The sequence below is a fragment of the Perca fluviatilis genome, chromosome 15, assembly GCF_010015445.1.
Source record: "Perca fluviatilis chromosome 15, GENO_Pfluv_1.0, whole genome shotgun sequence".
Classification (NCBI taxonomy): domain Eukaryota; kingdom Metazoa; phylum Chordata; class Actinopteri; order Perciformes; family Percidae; genus Perca; species Perca fluviatilis.
In genome coordinates this window covers 26,250,621-26,268,861 of record NC_053126.1, presented here as the reverse complement: position 1 = coordinate 26,268,861, position 18,241 = coordinate 26,250,621, and the positions used below count along the sequence as shown (strand labels likewise).

Sequence of the window (18,241 nt, the reverse complement as noted above, 5' to 3'; positions counted from 1 at the left end):
TGTTTTTCTTTGCTTGCCAATTGCATTGAATCGAGAAAAAATATAATATTTTTCATTTATCATTATGATAAGCTATTTTGGTGGGGGTTGCACTGGCCCGTAAATAACGCCTATGCGTCTTTACTGTGCAGACATAGAATGTATGTAGTGAAGACTTTGAAGGAATTTAATGAAAGATATTAATTAAAAGAATTTGAATTAAAAGATAGTAATTGTGGAGGTTGGCATGGTTTGCGTTCAGCAGCAGAGGAGAGAGGAGTTGAGATAGATGATGAGAGCAGTGCCAGGTGCGTTTATTAGCACAGTTGGTTCTTATTATCTAATCACACTCTCCTTGCAGCAGCGTTCTGGACCTCAGATTACTGCCATACCACGGTGACCGAAGGAAGCCGCAGTGGACTGAGCGTGAGAGAGAGAAGCTGGGCAAAAAGAGGCACACTGTTTGAAGGTTTGTGAATTTCTGTTGAAAGCAGTGGTGTAATGTAACTAAGTACACAAATTTGAGCAAGCTTTCGGTGGTCGCACTGCGAGTAGTAGTAGCCTAGAAGACTAGAATTAGTACTATTGGTCACAAAAGCAGCCTACAAATTCCCAGTTCAGTTGTATGAAGAAAAAGAAAATCCACTCCTATATAATGAATAGTGTAGGGGTACCTCAGACCAAAAATGTTTCAAGATTAGGGTCACCAATTGAGTGTCTGACCAAATGTCTCCCCTTCTGTTCGCTAGGTACAGCGTTGAATAGTGGTCGGATTAGGATGTCACAGCTGACCATTGACCTTTTTGGATATGAAATGCCATCACTTTATCCTGTTAGACCTCAAAAGACGCAAACTTAATTTAAGACTGATTTCATCATTTGGCTTCAACTTTTGCATGTGTGAAATGTGGTATTAATTCTTGAGTTGTGGCCGAAAATGCGTTATGTGAGTTCAAAGTGTCTAAATCTAATCCTTATCGTTAAGTCTAAGGGCCTGAGTTGTTAAAGGCTGTAGAAAGAATGCGGGATGGAAAGAGATCACTGATGCGGTCAACAGTGTTCCCGTAGTATATCGGACTCCAGCTGAAGTTTAGCCTATTTAATTTATATATATATATTTAATGAAAACCTAAAGAATAAATAAAAATGTTGTGCATCGTCATGTTCCCTGTATTGAATATCATTGTCAAACATAACAGTATAGGCTACCTTTTTAAAAGTCTCCTTCGTATAGCCCCCAGTTGGGGCTGTGCTGAACACCTGGGTCATCTGGCTCCATCACTACATTTACAGCACCCAGTTTTCCTGCGCGATGTTGTGCAGAACCCCACAGGCTAAAACAATGTTGCAGACTTTTTCTGGCATGTATAGTAGGGTCTTTTTTACGCCCGTCCTACGCCTGTTTTAGGTCGTACGCACGTTTCATAAATGAGGGCCATTGTGTGGACGTGCAATTGGCTGCAGGCAGAATATAATGTCAGGGGTATTCATTAGGCTTACAACAGAGCTTTATTCCTGAGGAATGAATTGTTCTGCCCCCTAAAAGACCTATTTTGTCACACATTGCAGTTTGTTAGCACTTCTGCCTCATCCTGCATCCACATCCTGCCTGATCCCCATTCCGGGCAGAGTTCGATCCCTGGTCAGGACTGGGCCTTTCTGTGTGGAGTTTGCATGTTCTACCCGTGTTTGCGTGGGTTTCCTCCGAGTGCTCTGGTTTTACAGTACAATGACATTAGTTTGAGACTTCAAAGTTCTTAGGCTCGTTCGAGATGAGCCAGGTCCAGGGCTGGACTGGCCATCTGGCATATTTTTTGTTGTTTTTTTTTTGGCCGCGCCGGCCCATAAAGAACTCACAGCGGCCCATTGGTTAATTTTCTTTATTGGCACTGGCCTGACCCAATCAAATCCAGGATCCCCCTTCCCCACTCCGGACCGCAAATTTACGAGTCCCACTATGGCCACGCCTCCCGGCCCTGAGACACGAGCTCTAATAGTTTTACTGGAAGTTAAGCAACCACGTTAAAATGGACAAACGACCACCAAAGCGCAAGGGAGGTGCAGAGTGAGTGAGGAAAAAATGGAAGAGAGAGTAGATGACGATGTGGTAAGGAGTAGGCAAATTAACAGAGACTCTCAGGAAGGGAGTGTGTGTGTGTGTGTGTGTGTGTGTGTGTGTGTGTGTGTGTGTGTGTGTGTGTGTGTGTGTGTGTGTGTGTGTGTGTGTGTGTGTGTGTGTGTGTGTGTGTGTGTGTGTGTGTGTGTTATGTGCGCCCACGTCATAACCACAACAAGCACTTTGGCTGTAACATTAAAGTTAGTGGCTAGGTAACCTAACTGCTTAAGCTAGCTTACATTGAAAATGCTAGCGGTTAGCCTGTTGGGTAGCTGAAAAGTCTGTGTGATCTACAAAATCAGTGTTGATACAAGCCGTAAATCCTTGAATTGCTAAATTAGCTCTTTATCAGGGCATATACCTACTCTCATCTTTATTGTAGCTTTTGGGAAGGGTTATAGTTATTGTATTTAGCAGACACTTTTGTCCAGAAAAATAGTAATAAAAACAATAATGACAATACAATATAAAATATCAATAATAAAAAATAACAAAAATACCATAAATATACAAATCATAACTCTAAGAATGAATTCATTATTTAAGTGTAAGATCAACAGATAAGTCTTGAGACCCCTCTTGAAGGATCCAAAACGATCACATGAACGCAGAACACTAGGCAACTCATATCATAGAATGCACGCATATTTTAAGAGGACTGTCTGCAGGGAATGTGTCTGACCAATCACGGTGGGTGTGGGCCGCCTGGGCCAAAAAATGCCAGGGCCAATTTTTTGTCCAAGTCCAGCCCTGCTATGAGTTTTTTTATGACTTTTTTGGACATACTATTATTACTTATATTACTTTTTGACTTTTTTTCAACATACTATACTAGGACTTTCTTACGACTTTTTTCAACATACTATACTAGGACTTTTTCAACATGCTATGGTATGACCTTTGCATGACTTTTTTCGGCATAGTATACTATACGATGACTTTGTTATGACTTTTTTCAACATACTATACTAGGACTTTTTCAACATGCTGTGTTATGACCTTTTCATAACTTTTTTTATTACTTTTTTCGACATACTATATATATTAAGACTTTTTCAATATGCTTTACTTACTTTTTTATGACTTTTTTTGACATACTATACTACGTCTTTTTATGACTTTTTCAACATACTATACTATGACTTTCTAATGTTTTTTTTCGCCATGCTATACTATGCCTTTTTATGGCTTTTTTTCGACATGCTATACTATAACCTTTTATGACTTTGTTCAGCATACTATACTATGACTTTTAATGACTTTTTCACATTTTATCCTATGACCTTTTCATGACTTTTTTCGACATGCTCTACTATGCTTTTTTGACTTTTTTCAACATGCTGTACTATGACCTTTTTATGACTTCAATCGACATACTATACTATGACTTTTTCAACAAAATACACTGTATTTTTAAGAATTTGTCAACATACTACACTATGACCTTTTGATTTATTTTTTCATCATGCTATACTATGACCTCTTTCTTACTTTTTTCGACTTGCTTTACTATGTCTTTTTATGACTTTTATCGACATGATATATAATATATACGATGACTTTGTTTGACATAGTATACTATTGCCTTTTTATGACTTTTTCAACACTATGCTATGACCTTTTCATGAGTTTTTTCGACATACTTATATATTAAAACTTTTTCAACATGCTATACTAGGACTTTTTTAGACATACTATACTATTACTTTGTCAACATGCTGTTATGACCTTTTGATTACTTTTTTGACATACTATACTATGACCTTTTCCTGACTTTTTTAGACATACTATACTATGATTTTTTTAATCACTTTTTCGAAATTAAATCCTGTGACTTTTTCATGACTTTTTTCGACATACTATAATATGACTTTATTACTTTTTTTCGACATACTACACAATGACTCTTTCATGACTGTCAGGAGTGTGGGACAGAACTCAGGCACAGACTGGAGTAGGTGATAAAAAAATGATTTATTTGAAGCAGTGACCGGGCTAGCAGTGGGGTGCTGAGTCCGAAGATGGCTGGGCTGGCAGAAGGGGTGCTGGGTCCGAGGAGGGCTGGGCTTGCAGAAGGGGTGCTGGGTCCGAGGAGGGCTGGGCTGGCAGAAGGGGTGCTGGGTCCGAGGAGGGCTGGGCTTGCAGAAGGGGTGCTGGGTCCGAAGATGGCTGGGCTGGCAGAAGGGGTGCTGGGTCCGAGGAGGGCTGGGCTGGCAGAAGGGGTGCTGGGTCTGAGGAGGGCTGGGCTGGCAGAAGGGGTGCTGGGTCCGAAGATGGCTGGGCTGGCTGAAGGGGTGCTGGGATCTGTTCCTCAGTGCAGCTGCAGAAAAGATGTTCCAGTGCGTGCCGTGGTAATTGGCAGCAGATGATCTGAAGGTGGGTTATTTCTAGGACAGAAATCTTCCAGTTAGTAACGTCAGGAAACAGAGCAACACAAAAACAAGAAACTAGACTAAATACAATTCTCGAAAGGGGGTTTTTCAAAAAAAAAAAAAAAAAAAGGGGGAAAAAAACAACAACCCCCCCAAAAAACAAAAAAAAGTTGGGCTAAAAGCGGTTTCATAAAAGGTAATTGAAGTTCACGCGATCTCACTAATTTGAACCAGGTTTATTTAGTCTAGATAATTGCGCGTGCACGTTACTCTTAAGAAGCCCTGATGGTGGAGCATAGATTCATCAATTTTATTTTATTTTATAAAATATAAAAATATTGTTCAGAATGGTAAGTATTAATTATAAAGTATAAATCTATGTAAGTACTTAAGCATATAGCCAGCTTGATGTTCCAACTGTCCAGTCTCATGATGTTTCACAATTGCAGCTGCCAAAAAGAAGAGTGAGTTGCTGGCACTGGGGGAGGGCCACCAACAGCCAACTTTACTCCTGCAGAGGAGCTGGCATTAGACCTGAATAAAGGGAGGCCTGTCATTGAGGGAATAGAGGGGGGAACAGCATCTGGATCCATTCCATCTAATATAAGAGATCACTACTTAAAAGGTGTTTTATTTATTTTTATTCTTGCATTCCTAACTAAATCTTTTTATTTTATAGTGATGCCAAATTCTGTGTGTTTTCTGGATCCACCAGACATCATGCTGAATCCAGTGAGTATGACAGTATGAGTTTAAAGCACTTATTGTCAAGTGGTGATTCATTAACCGAGTTTGTTTAATGGTTTTAGGTTGAAGGCCCATCTACAGTAGAGGAGGATGAGGAGACTGTGTCAGTATGTTCAAGGAGGCCTGAGGTAGGCACAAATTTGCACATTATATATTTAAAAGCCTACCTCTGAGGTGCTAAATTATGTGTATTTACATTATTGGCAACAGGATGCTGACACCCTTGAGCCCTCTCAGTCTGGGACCACATGTGACCAAGTGAGTAAGAAATTACAAAAAAGTGCCAAAAGCACTAGCTCAAATTGACTAAAAATAGAAAAATTAAAAAAAAAACTCTCTTCCTACAGAACCCAGAGAACATAAAGGAGTCTACAAACGGTATCTCCTGAAACAAATGGAGGCCATTGATACGACGTCAACCCAATATAAAAACTAAAATAAGAAAGTTGGAGCTGGAAATCTAACAGCTTGAGAAAAATGCAAGTAGAACTGGCATATTTAAAACAATGACATGACCTTTTTGTTTTTTGACCACATTTAATTTTATGTTTTCACCCCCAACAGGCAGCTAAATAAAAAAAAAAAAGATGACTTGTATGTGTCTGTTAAATTTAAGGGAAAAGTGAACAGTTTGGACTGTGTTAACCAAAATAATTATTGGCATAACGGTCTCTTATAACCCTGCCTATTTCATTGTCATCAAAAGTGCCTTCGATGTCCCAGTCTTCCTGTACAACCATTCTTGGTTGCCTCTCTCTCCTCAGACAGGCAATGTTATGTAGCACAACACATGCAACTACAATGTCACATGCCCTTTGTGGAATCACCCTGAGGTAATTCAGGCACTGGAACCTTGACTTGATGAGCCCAAATGCCATCTCTATACGAGCTCTTGTGCGGGCATGGGCAACATTGTAATTGTGCTGTGCCTCTGTCTGCGTCTCCTGATAGGGAGTTAAGAGATGAGGCAGGCATGCATATCCCTTGTCTCCCAGCAAAACTCCTGAGAATTGACCTGATAAAAAAAAAAAAAACATAAATTGTAACCATTGAATTTGGTGAAGGTATTTAAAAGCTGTGTTAAGTGACTAACATACAGTGCCTTGCGAAAGTATTCGGCCCCCTTGAACTTTTCGACCTTTTCCCACATTACAGGCTTCAAACATAAAGATATAAAACTGTAATTTTTTGTGAAGAATCAACAACAAGTGGGACACAATCATGAAGTGGAACGAAATTTATTGGATATTTCAAACCTTTTTAACAAATCAAAAAACTGAAAAATTGGGTGTGCAAAATTATTCAGCCCCCTTAAGTTAATACTTTGCAGCGCCACCTTTTGCTGCGATTACAGCTGTAAGTCGCTTGGGGTATGTCTCTATCAGTTTTGCACATCGAGAGACTGACATTTTTGCCCATTCCTCCTTGCAAAACAGCTCAAGCTCAGTGAGGTTGGATGGAGAGCGTTTGTGAACAGCAGTTTTCAGTTCTTTCCACAGATTCTCGATTGGATTCACGTCTGGACTTTGACTTGGCCATTCTAACACCTGGATATGTTTATTTGTGAACCATTCCATTGTAGATTTTGCTTTAGGTTTTGGATCATTGTCTTGTTGGAAGACAAATCTCCGTCCCAGTCTCAGGTCTTTTGCAGACTCCATCAGGTTTTCTTCCAGAATGGTCCTGTATTTGGCTCCATCCATCTTCCCATCAATTTTAACCATCTTCCCTGTCCCTGCTGAAGAAAAGCAGGCCCAAACCATGATGCTGCCACCACCATGTTTGACAGTGGGGATGGTGTGTTCAGGGTGATGAGCTGTGTTGCTTTTACGCCAAACATAACGTTTTGCATTGTTGCCAAAAAGTTCGATTTTGGTTTCATCTGACCAGAGCACCTTCTTCCACATGTTTGGTGTGTCTCCCAGGTGGCTTGTGGCAAACTTTAAACGATACTTTTTATGGATATCTTTAAGAAATGGCTTTCTTCTTGCCACTCTTCCATAAAGGCCAGATTTGTGCAGTATACGACTGATTGTTGTCCTATGGACAGAGTCTCCCGCCTCAGCTGTAGATCTCCGCAGTTCATCCAGAGTGATCATGGGCCTCTTGGCTGCATCTTTGATCAGTCTTCTCATTGTATGAGCTGAAAGTTTAGAGGGACGGCCGGGTCTTCGTAGATTTGCAGTGGTCTGATACTCCTTCCATTTCAATATTATCGCTTGCACAGTGCTCCTTGGGATGTTTAAAACTTGGGAAATCTTTTTGTATCCAAATCCGGCTTTAAACTTCTCCACAACAGTATCTCGGACCTGCCTGGTGTGTTCCTTGTTCTTCATGATGCTCTCTGCGCTTTAAACGGACCTCTGAGACTATCACAGAGCAGGTGCATTTATACGGAGACTTGATTACACACAGCTGGATTCTATTTATCATCATTAGTCATTTAGGTCAACATTGGATTATTCAGAGATCCTCACTGAACTTCAGAGAGTTTGCTGCACTGAAAGTAAAGGGGCTGAATAATTTTGCACTACATTTTCAGTTTTTTATTTCTTAAAAAGTTTGAAATATCCAATAAATTTCGTTCCACTTCATTATTGTGTCCCACTTGTTGTTGATTCGTCACAAAAAATTACAGTTTTATATCTTTATGTTTGAAGCCTGAAATGTGGCAAAAGGTCGAAAAGTTCAAGGGGGCCGAATACTTTCGCAAGGCACTGTACCTTGTGCCAGTTGGTGGGAAAGAGAAGAGGCCCGAAAGATTCTGGAATCATGCACTGAGCCAGGCCATTTTGCTTCTACATTTGTGATGATGCAATCAGCATCACAAATCATCTAAATGATTAAAAAAGTAGGCCTAGGTCACTACACTGGTGTGTGTATGTGTATATATATATATATATTGCGCCGTGTGCTATTTGCAATGTGTGGCCTCAGTAATCTGCAAATATACATTATGCCTTCCCTCGAGAATCTATACCGCTCATGCAGGTAGTTGTCAGAAAAAGCCAATGGGTCTGCCCTGTCCCTGAAAGTACGTTCTCTTTGAAATGCCCTGCGTATGATCATTGCTCCCTCATCCACCACCTCATCAATTAAAGGACACGCCATGACTATGCGTCCTTCTACATGGGTGGAGCTCCCTATTTATAGACATTTAATTGATTAGCCTAATTACAACAATCACACCAACTAAAAAAATGTAGGCCTCCCTATACTTCTTTACATTTATTTCACTTTTTGTATGTTCGAATGTATTAGGCTACATTTATTCTTAAAGTGCATTTGCTTTCATTGTTGGACTGATAGTGGTTACATGAAATAAAATGGCAGCATGCCAGAGAGTCCGATGTAATATCTCATTCCCAGTGGGTCAGTGTTAAAACGGTATTCTGGTTAAGCATCAACTCAGGCTTAGCCTGACAGTTAGCCTGCCCCGGACCAGGCTAGTTTCCCAGCATAAGTTTCCAGGGTAACTGAGTTTGAACTATTTTAAGTTTGCTTTATGAAACAGAATTCACCGACAATAAGTCTGACTAACCAAAATAAGCCTGGCTTATTTTCTAAGCTTCTTTTATGGAACAACCCTCTGGTGTTATACACATACTCAGTGGTAAGCAACAATCCGGCAGGGAGAGGAAAGTCAGGCTGGTATTTGAAGGCAGTTGAATGAAGCAGGATGAGTAGTAGGTGCGCTGATTGGGATTGGTGTCAGGTGTGAGGAGAGTCAGCAGGAGGGGGGGGGGGGTGTCAACACAGACAGACAGAAAACCAAAACACACCAAACACACAGCAGGCATTATAGAATGAAGAAATTAAACAAAACACATTCACACACACCAGACTGTCACCGTGCGGAAGCCACGGCAGGCGAAATACTACACTGACTTTTTTATAACTTTTTTCAACATACTACACTATGACTTTTTGATTTCTTTTTTCAACATGCTATACTATGACCTTTTTCGACATACTTTACTATGCCTTTTTATGACTTTTTTTGACATGATATACTATAACCTTTTATGACTTTGTTTGACATAGTATACTATGACTTTTTATGACTTTTTCAACATTCTATGCTATGACCTTTTCATGACTTTTTTTCGACATACTATACTATGACTTTTTCACCAAACTACACTATGTCTTTTTAAGACTTTTTCAACATGCTATACCATGACTTGTTTGACATACTATACTGACTTTTTTCGACATACTATACTATGACTTTCGTATGCCTTTGTTTGACATACTATGACTTTTTATGACTTTTTCAACATTCTATGCTATGTCCTTTTCATTACTATTTTTCGACATACTATATTATGACTTTTTTCAACATACTATTCTATGACTTTTTTTTGATATACTATACTATGACTTTCTTATGACTTATTTCAACATACTATACCGTGACAATTTCGACATGCTATACTAAGACTTTTTTATGACTTTTTTCGACTGCAGGGAATGTGTCTGACCAATCACGGTGGGTGTGGGCTGCCTGGGCCAAAAATGCCAGGGCCAATTTTTTGTCCCAGTCCAGCCCTGGCCAGGTCTGCGCAGAATCGATCACCGGCGATCGCCGCCCAATGCATGCCGGTTAGATTTGTGTCCGACTTGATCCCGACTTGCTCTGATGTCATGCACGCGTGTGCAACGATAACCTCACGAGACGCAGGTTTGAGACGCAGACAGCGCAGTTGCTTTTCAATGACTACAAGACCCAAGCTTACTCAGGGCATGCTGGGAAATGCCTGGCTCTCAGCTGATTTAACAGCTGATTGGTTCAGAATCGACTCAACATGATGACGTTTTATATAAACTTTTTATTGATTTTGAATTGGAGGGATTTTAACTGCTACTATAACTGCTATATACTTGTCTGATTTAAAGCTTATTCTGTACAAACCACATGTGTGGCTGATCGTTAGATTTAGAAGTCAGAGAGCCTTAATCTGTTCAGATTACAGATCATCTACAGTGTGTGTTAATTAAAATCAGCAACAGATCGCATGTAGAGAATTTTGACAGCTACTCTGTCATAATAAAATCAACTGGAGACTGTGTAGGAGCTGATATATGGGTCTGATAACATTTTATTAAATCGGAATCGGACCAGTGTTTCTGTCACTTCCTGTTCAGCCTGAAGGCTGCTGGAATCAGCTGGAAAACTGTCCGACTTGAGAGCGGATTTTGGTCACTGCCCCCGGCTGCTGCCGCCTGCTCTCGTCTACTTTACAGGCGAGGCACAGTTCATCTCGAACGAGCCTAGTGATTTCCCCCAGTACATCTGCGCAGAGGGCAGGCAGCAGCTGCACAAACCAAGAGGCTTGTTCGAGGTGAGCTGCGCCTCGCCTATAAAGTATTGAGCGCGAGGAAAAGTATTAGAACCATATATCAGCTCCTATATAACACAATTTCCAGTTGTTTTATTACGATCAAATTCTCTACATGCGATCTGTTACTGTTACTACCCGCTATAGATGATCCGTAATCTGAACAGATTTAGTCTCTCTGACTTTTAAACACAACTATCAGCCACAAAATAAGTTCTGTACAGAATAAGCCTTTGAATCAGAGAAATCACAGTTAAAATCCCTCCGATTAAAAATCAATAAAAAGTTTATATAAAACGTCATCATGTTGAGTCGATTCTGAACCAATCAGCTGTTCGATCAGCTGAGAGGCCGGCGTTTCCCAGCATGCACTGGGTCCGCCTGCATCCGCCTGGCTCTTGCAGTTGGAGAAAAACAACTGCGCTGCCTGCGTCTCAGAACCAGTAGGCTCGTTCGAGATGAGCCAGATCTGCGCAGAATCGATCACCAGCGATCGGTGCCCAATGCATGCCGGTTAGATTTGTGTCTGACTTGATCCTGATAGGTTTGGTATGTGTGCATGCAAATGTTTGAATGTATCTTATCTATTCTAAGGAGTTTCTAGAGACCAGTCAGTTTAAGATGATATGGTCTCATAGTAAAAACCTAGCTTAGAATGTGTGAATCTATTATGAGTTTGGGCACAACTGTCACACAGAGGAATCGGAGCCAGGAATGTGGGAATCTATTAGGAGCATCGGCCATAAAAGGTGTAGTTTAAGAGTAAAACTTGTGTGCTGAAATAGATGTCTCATGCTGTGTAAGCACAAAAAGAGTTTAAAAGGAATTCATTCTGATGTACATGTTGGTCATCCTTGGGCAGACGTGTCTGTATGCTCACGGTTGTCCCAGTGTCATGAAAGTTTGTTCACTGTTTGAATAAAGCTACATTTGATTTGTACTCTTCGAACTGGTCGTCATCTCTGAGGTCTCCCAACATCATTTCTGAGTCATCACCCGATATCAGATCCCGCTTGATCCCGACTTGCTCTGACGTCATGCACACGTGGGCAACGATAATCTCACGAGACCAAGGCGGCCGCAGTTCTGAGACGCAGGCAGCGCAGTTGCTTTTCACCAACTGCAAGAGCCAGGGAGGACGCAGGTGGACCCAGGGCATGCTGGGAAACGCCGGCCTCTCAGCTGATCGAACAGCTGATTTGTTTCAGAATCGACTCAACATGATGACGTTTTATATAAACTTTTTATTGATTTTGAATCGGAGGGATTTTAACTGCGATTTGTCTGATTTTAAAAGCTTATTCTGTACAGAACACATGTTGTGAGGCTGATAGTGATGTTTAGAAGTCAGAGAGACTAAATCTGTTCAGATTAGCCTACAGATCATCTACAGTCTGTTGTCAATTAAAATCAGCAACAGATCGCATGTAGAGAATTTTGACAGCTACTCTGTCATAATAAAATCAACAGGAGACTGTGTAGGAGCAGATATATGGGTCTGATAACATTTTATTAAATCGGAATCGGACCCGAACGGACCACTGTGTTTGTGTCACTTCCTGTTCAGCCTGAAGGCTGCTGGAGTCAGCTGGAAAACTGTCCAACTTTGAGAGTGGACTTTTGTCCTCGCCCCCCAGCTGCTGCCGCCTGCTCTACTTTACAGGCGAGGCGCAGTTCATCTCGAACGAGCCTATTGACATATATGCTCAGAACTGCGGCCGCCTTGGTCTCGTGAGATTATCGTTGCCCACGTGTTCATGACGTCAGAGCAAGTCAGGATCAAGTCGGACACAAATCTAACCGGCATGCATTGGGCGGTCATCGCCGGTGATCGATTCTGCGCAGACCTGGCTCATCTCGAACGAGCCTACTGGGACTCTCCGTGCGTTCATGGACATCGAAAAAACGTTTTTCCGAGTGAAAACGTCACCGTTCACACAACGTCCTGTGGGAATCAGAGGTGGGAAACTCGGGCTGAATTTTGATATCCGAGTTTCCCAGTTGGATGACTCGTTGACAACTGACGTTTGATGGAGGTGACTTTGGTTCACTGAACATATTTCAATGACAATAAACTGTTTATTGTGGACAAATGCCTCTGCCCAGAAACATACACAGACATATGTTTCAAATTATTCATAAATAGGCCCATGTATAAAAAAAAAACCACATTATCCGTGTCCTTTCCCGTTGGTTACTCTAGGCTACGGCCAACCGTTGGTGGCAGTCATGCAAAAAGTTGTTATGCCAAACACCAATATAACAGAAGAAGAAGAAGAAGAAGAAGAACACGCATCCCGACCATGTGAACGCTACCAGTCGGAAAAACAACGTAACCAGGATTAGGAGGAAATTGCCTGACTGGAACAAGAGTGGTTGTATAACACTGGTCTAGACAGTGCAGCTGTGATGCAGCTCAACAGGGCTACTTCAGTCCCATCTGGACCAGGAAAATCTGAAACAAAATACTTGTTCAGTTTGCTTCGTTTTGATTTCATGAGAGTATAACTGCTATTTATATATAGTAGTGAAATTGTACTTTTTATACAGACTGATCGGAATGAATTTATTTTCATACTAATGTTATATGAACAAAGAACAATAACGGATAAATGCACAGCAGTGATGCAAAAACAAACACAAACTTTGACTGGACTGTGAACATCGACTACCATTCTTTTAGAACAACTTTATTGTGTGTGTCTCTCTTTACATGCAAAGCCATGTAAACTGCACCCTCTGTATGTTGGCTGTCTATAGCCAGTATCGGTACATCTCATATATTTTTATTTACAGTGCCTTGCGAAAGTATTCGGCCCCCTTGAACGTTTCGACCTTTTGCCACATTTCAGGCCTCAAACATAAAGATATAAAACTGTAATTTTTTGTGAAGAATCAACAACAAGTGGGTCCCAATTATGAAGTGGAACGAAATTCATTGGCTATTTCAAACTTTTTTAACAAATAAAAAACTGAAAAAGTGGGCGTGCAAAATTATTCAGCCCTTCTTACTTTCAGTGCAGCAAACTCTCTCCAGAAGTTCAGTGAGGATCTCTGAATGATCCAATGTTGACCTAAATGACTAATGATGATAAATAGAATCCAGCTGTGTGTAATCAAGTCTCCGTATAAATGCACCTGCTCTGTGATAGTCTCAGAGGTCCGTGTAAAGCGCAGAGAGCATCATGAAGAACAAGGAACACACCAGGCAGGTCCGAGATACTGTTGTGGAGAAGTTTAAAGCCGGATTTGGATACAAAAAGATTTCCCAAGCTTTAAACATCCCAAGGAGCACTGTGCAAGCGATAATATTGAAATGGAAGGAGTATCAGACCACTACAAATCTACGAAGACCCGGCCGTCCCTCTAAACTTTCAGCTCATACAAGGAGAAGACTGATCAGAGATGCAGCCAAGAGGCCCATGATCACTCTGGATGAACTGCAGAGATCTACACCTGAGGTGGGAGACTCTGTCCATAGGACAACAATCAGTCGGTATACTGCACAAATCTGGCCTTTATGGAAGAGTGGCAAGAAGAAAGCCATTTCTTAAAGATATCCATAAAAAGTGTTGTTTAAAGTTTGCCAAAAGCCACCCCGGGGCCCCCCCACCAAACATGTGGAAGAAGGTGCTGTGGTCAGATGAAACCAAAATCGAACATTTTGGGCACAATACAAACGTTATGTTTGGTGTAAAAGCAACACAGCTCATCACCCTGAACACACCATCCTCACTGTCAAACATGGTGGTGGCAGCATCATGGTTTGGGCCTGCTTTTCTTCAGCAGGGACAGGGAAGATGGTTAAAATTGATGGGAAGATGGATGGAGCCAAATACAGGACCATTCTGGAAGAAAACCCGAATGGAGTCTGCAAAAAACCACCTGAGACTGGGGAGATTTGTCTTCCAACAAGACAATGATCCAAAACATAAAGCAAAATCTACAATGGAATGGTTCACAAATAAACATATCCAGGTGTTAGAATCGCCAAGTCAAAGTCCAGACCTGAATCCAATCGAGAATCTGTGGAAAGAACTGAAAACTGCTGTTCGCAAACGCTCTCCATCCAACCTCACTGAGCTTTCGGGGCTGTTTTGCAAGGAGGAATGGGCAAAAATGTCAGTCTCTCGATGTGCAAAACTGATAGAGACATACCCCCAAGCGACTTACAGCTGTAATAATCGCAGCAAAGGTGGCGCTACAAAGTATTAACTTAAGGGGGCTGAATAATTTTGCACGCCCAATATTTCAGTTTTTTATTTGTTTAAAAGGTTTGAAATATCCAATAAATTTCGTTCCACTTCATGATTGTGTCCCACTTGTTGTTGATTCTTCACAAAAAATTACAGTTTTATATTTTTATGTTTGAGGCCTGAAATGTGGCAAAAGGTCGAAAAGTTCAAGGGGGCCGAATACTTTCGCAAGGCACTGTACATGCACACAATGCATACACATAAAATCTGTTCTGGTGACCTTTTTGTAGACCGCGTCACAATAAAAAAGAAGAAAAAAAACATTCTAACCCAATTTTGCTGCCTATTTATAACGAATGAACGAAACCTCACTGCTTTTATAACAGTAAATGTTACTGTCAAGTAGACAAACTCAACTTAAAGGAAGTCCAGTTTTTTTAAGTTCATTTTCAACATGTTAAAGTAAAGATGTGTGTGTGTGTGTGTGTGTTTTTTTGTTTTTTTTTTTTTTTGTGTGTGTGTGTTTTTTTTTTTGTGTGTGTGTGTGTGTGTGTGTGTGTGTGTGTGTGTGTGTGTGTGTGTGTGTGTGTGTGTGTGTTGTGCATATCTCTCAATGGAGGATGGATGGATGGATTTCAAACTTGACAGGTGTCTTGCTACGGGCACGAGTATGTGCATTAGAAATGCAAAAGATATCATTACATTTATCTTGATAAAAGAAGCACACATTGGCTTTTGCCGCTCTAGCCGCTGGCCAGTCCCCCTCTCAATCAGAGAGGGTCGAAGAAAGCAGCTGAGCTTTGGCAGCTAAAATGTGACCCAAACCTCAGACCCACAAAAATGTCCAAAGTAGCACTACTTTGGACTGTTTTTGTCTTTGAATAAACAAACGGAAAAATCCCAAATTTAAGGACGTTTCACAATCCCACACATGCAAAGCACAACCAGACAACATGTGGCAGACAGCACGTGATGCCACTTATAGGCAGGCTACCAGACACTTGCTGCATTCATGCCACCTGGGAATAACCGGGACGGCCCCTGTGATTACATTGTTTTTCCGACTGCCAGCGTTCACGTGGTCGGAATGCGTGTTCTTCTTCTTCTTCTGTTATATTGGCGTTTGGCATAACAACTTGTTGCATGACTGCCACCAAAGGATGGCCGTAGCCTAGAGCATCAGGTGTGTGAAAACATAGAGGCCACAATAACAAAAGATTTGCTGCTGTTTTCTTATACGAGCATATAAACAGGGGCCTGTTGCACAAAAGTAGAATGAAGAAATCCAGGATAACTGAAAGCGCAGCTTGACTTGGTGTGATCCGCTCATCGCGGCTTAATCGGTTGCACGTTTGCCGAGCCAGGATGAGAAGTGAAGCTATGTCAAGCCAGATGTAGATAGCTAGGATAAGTGCACGTTCACAGCTTTCTTAAATAGACCACGGTATCGATCACAGATTTACTGATGCAGAAATGGAGTTCTCTATAAGCTATGTCTAATTCTAAATATCTTTCTACAATTAATGTTCATACAAAACAAACATGACTGGACAAAAACTAGAAAAAGAAGTAGCCTAAGTGACATCAATGTTTTTCCCCTGCCTCCCCCCGCCTCTCCATGTTGCACGGGGCAAATTTTAGCAGCGCAGGAAAAGCCCATTTCCTCTGCATTGTCCCACTTTATCTCCGGTGCCAGTGCAACCATTTCTTACCATTTAAACAACTACAATACTAGGATTTAAATCATACTCGTGACAGCAATAACGACAAGTAATGCATGTCAATAAAAATAAAGCAGAACACATTCCAAAGACAACTGAATAACTGTTAAACACGTTTCTTTCGGATCACAGCGGCAGCTGAGTTAACACATAAGACTCCAGGATTAATCTTAGCCTGGCTGTTAGCCTGCTCTGGAGCAGGCTAGCTGCAAAGAATAAATCTCCATGGTTACTTGGCTGGGTTTAATTCAACCTGCTTTTGTGCAGCCAGATCAAAGCTAAATTCATCCAGGATAACTTGAATATCCCGGCTTAATCCCTTATCCTGGTTTTGTGCAACAGGGCCCAGCACATGGGCAGGTGTTTGTGTTATCTGCAGGACAACGAATGGGAAAGGACACGGATAATGTGTTTTTTTTTTTATACATGGGCCTATTTATGAATACTTTGAAACATGTTATGTTTCTTGGCAGAGGCGTTTGTCCACAATAAACTGTTTATTGTCATTGAAATATGTTCAGTGAACCAAAGTCGCCTACATCAAACGTCAGTTGTCAACAACGCGTCACCAACTGGGAATCTCGGTTAGCAAAATCTAGCCCGAGTTTCCCACCTCTGATTCCACAACAGCGGACTCTTTTCCTGCTTCCAATGTTAGCTACATGATTGCTGGATATAACAAACTAACTTTTCTTCATTTTCCTGGAGCACGAGCAGATAGCTGAAAGGAACATTGCGACTGTTGGAATAAGGTTGGCGATAAAAAAGGCACTATGCTTTTCCGCAAATCATATCCCCTACTTCACCGTTAACCGTCAAGCCACTACACCTGTATGGAAATGAACACCTCTGCTGAAATGTTAAATTCGTTAACGATCATACGACACGAGACACAACCGTCTCTCTCGCTCTCGCTCCTGCTCTCTGCGCGCACACATATGCAAGGCTCGGGGCCGGATCCAGTACGGAACCAATCCCGATCTGGCCCACCTTTGGGCCAAACAGGGGTCTAGTGAAATACATTCTCTACGTGACCCTCCCGCATCTACAGCTATTCATTCTAGCATATTTTTGGGCCATCCTCACATGAGGGCCCTGGGTACCCAGTACAACAACAGCACTCAGGTACAACACACACATATGCACGCATGCACGCACGCTGGTTCTGGTGGTTGATGAATGCAGATATGTGCTGATTAGCTCTCATAATGGGCCAGGTGGGTAGCACGCTGCCATGAGTCCATGATGCTAATGTCTGATTACTCCACATTTTCAATGTGATATTTTGTGATTACATTCTGAATCTGCAACGTTCTCTGTCAGGTAAATCAGTAAGTTAGGGTATACAGGTGAGTTGTATATGAAGTGGTTTGGGGTCCTTCTGTAAGTAATTTTGGGGTACAATTTGGTTTTGATGAATTCTACAAGCAGCAATACCACAGGACAAGCAATCGGCCCATTCCAAACTAGTATAACTAATTGCAGGCACATATATACTTGCATACATTTGTTTGTTTGCCCCAAGCTATCACTCACCGGTGTCCATGTTTCATCTGTCAGTTAAATCAAACCGAATAATAATCTATCTAAACTAGACATGAGATAGATAGATAGATAGATAGATAGATAGATAGATAGATAGATAGATAGATAGATAGATCTATATATCCCCAAGAACAATACAGTCAGTACACAATTCAATTACCTTGAGTCCTTCTCGTACCTGTTCACTATATGGATTTGAAAAAGAAGTTAGAAGTTGTTCATT

The 18,241-nt window shown here is 41.3% G+C and overlaps 1 protein-coding gene across 1 annotated transcript; it reads right to left on the bottom strand.

Annotated features, from left to right (window-relative positions):
• Positions 1–359: 359 nt before the first annotated feature.
• LOC120575278 (BUD13 homolog) lies at positions 360–18,019 on the bottom strand. Its single transcript, XM_039825998.1, has 4 exons — positions 18,010–18,019; positions 8,822–8,909; positions 4,087–4,465; positions 360–419 (listed from the first exon to the last, which is right to left on the bottom strand). The coding sequence occupies exons 1-4, from the start codon at positions 18,017–18,019 to the stop codon at positions 360–362; spliced, it is 537 nt and encodes a 178-aa protein (XP_039681932.1).
• Between the last annotated feature and the right edge of the window lie 222 nt (positions 18,020–18,241).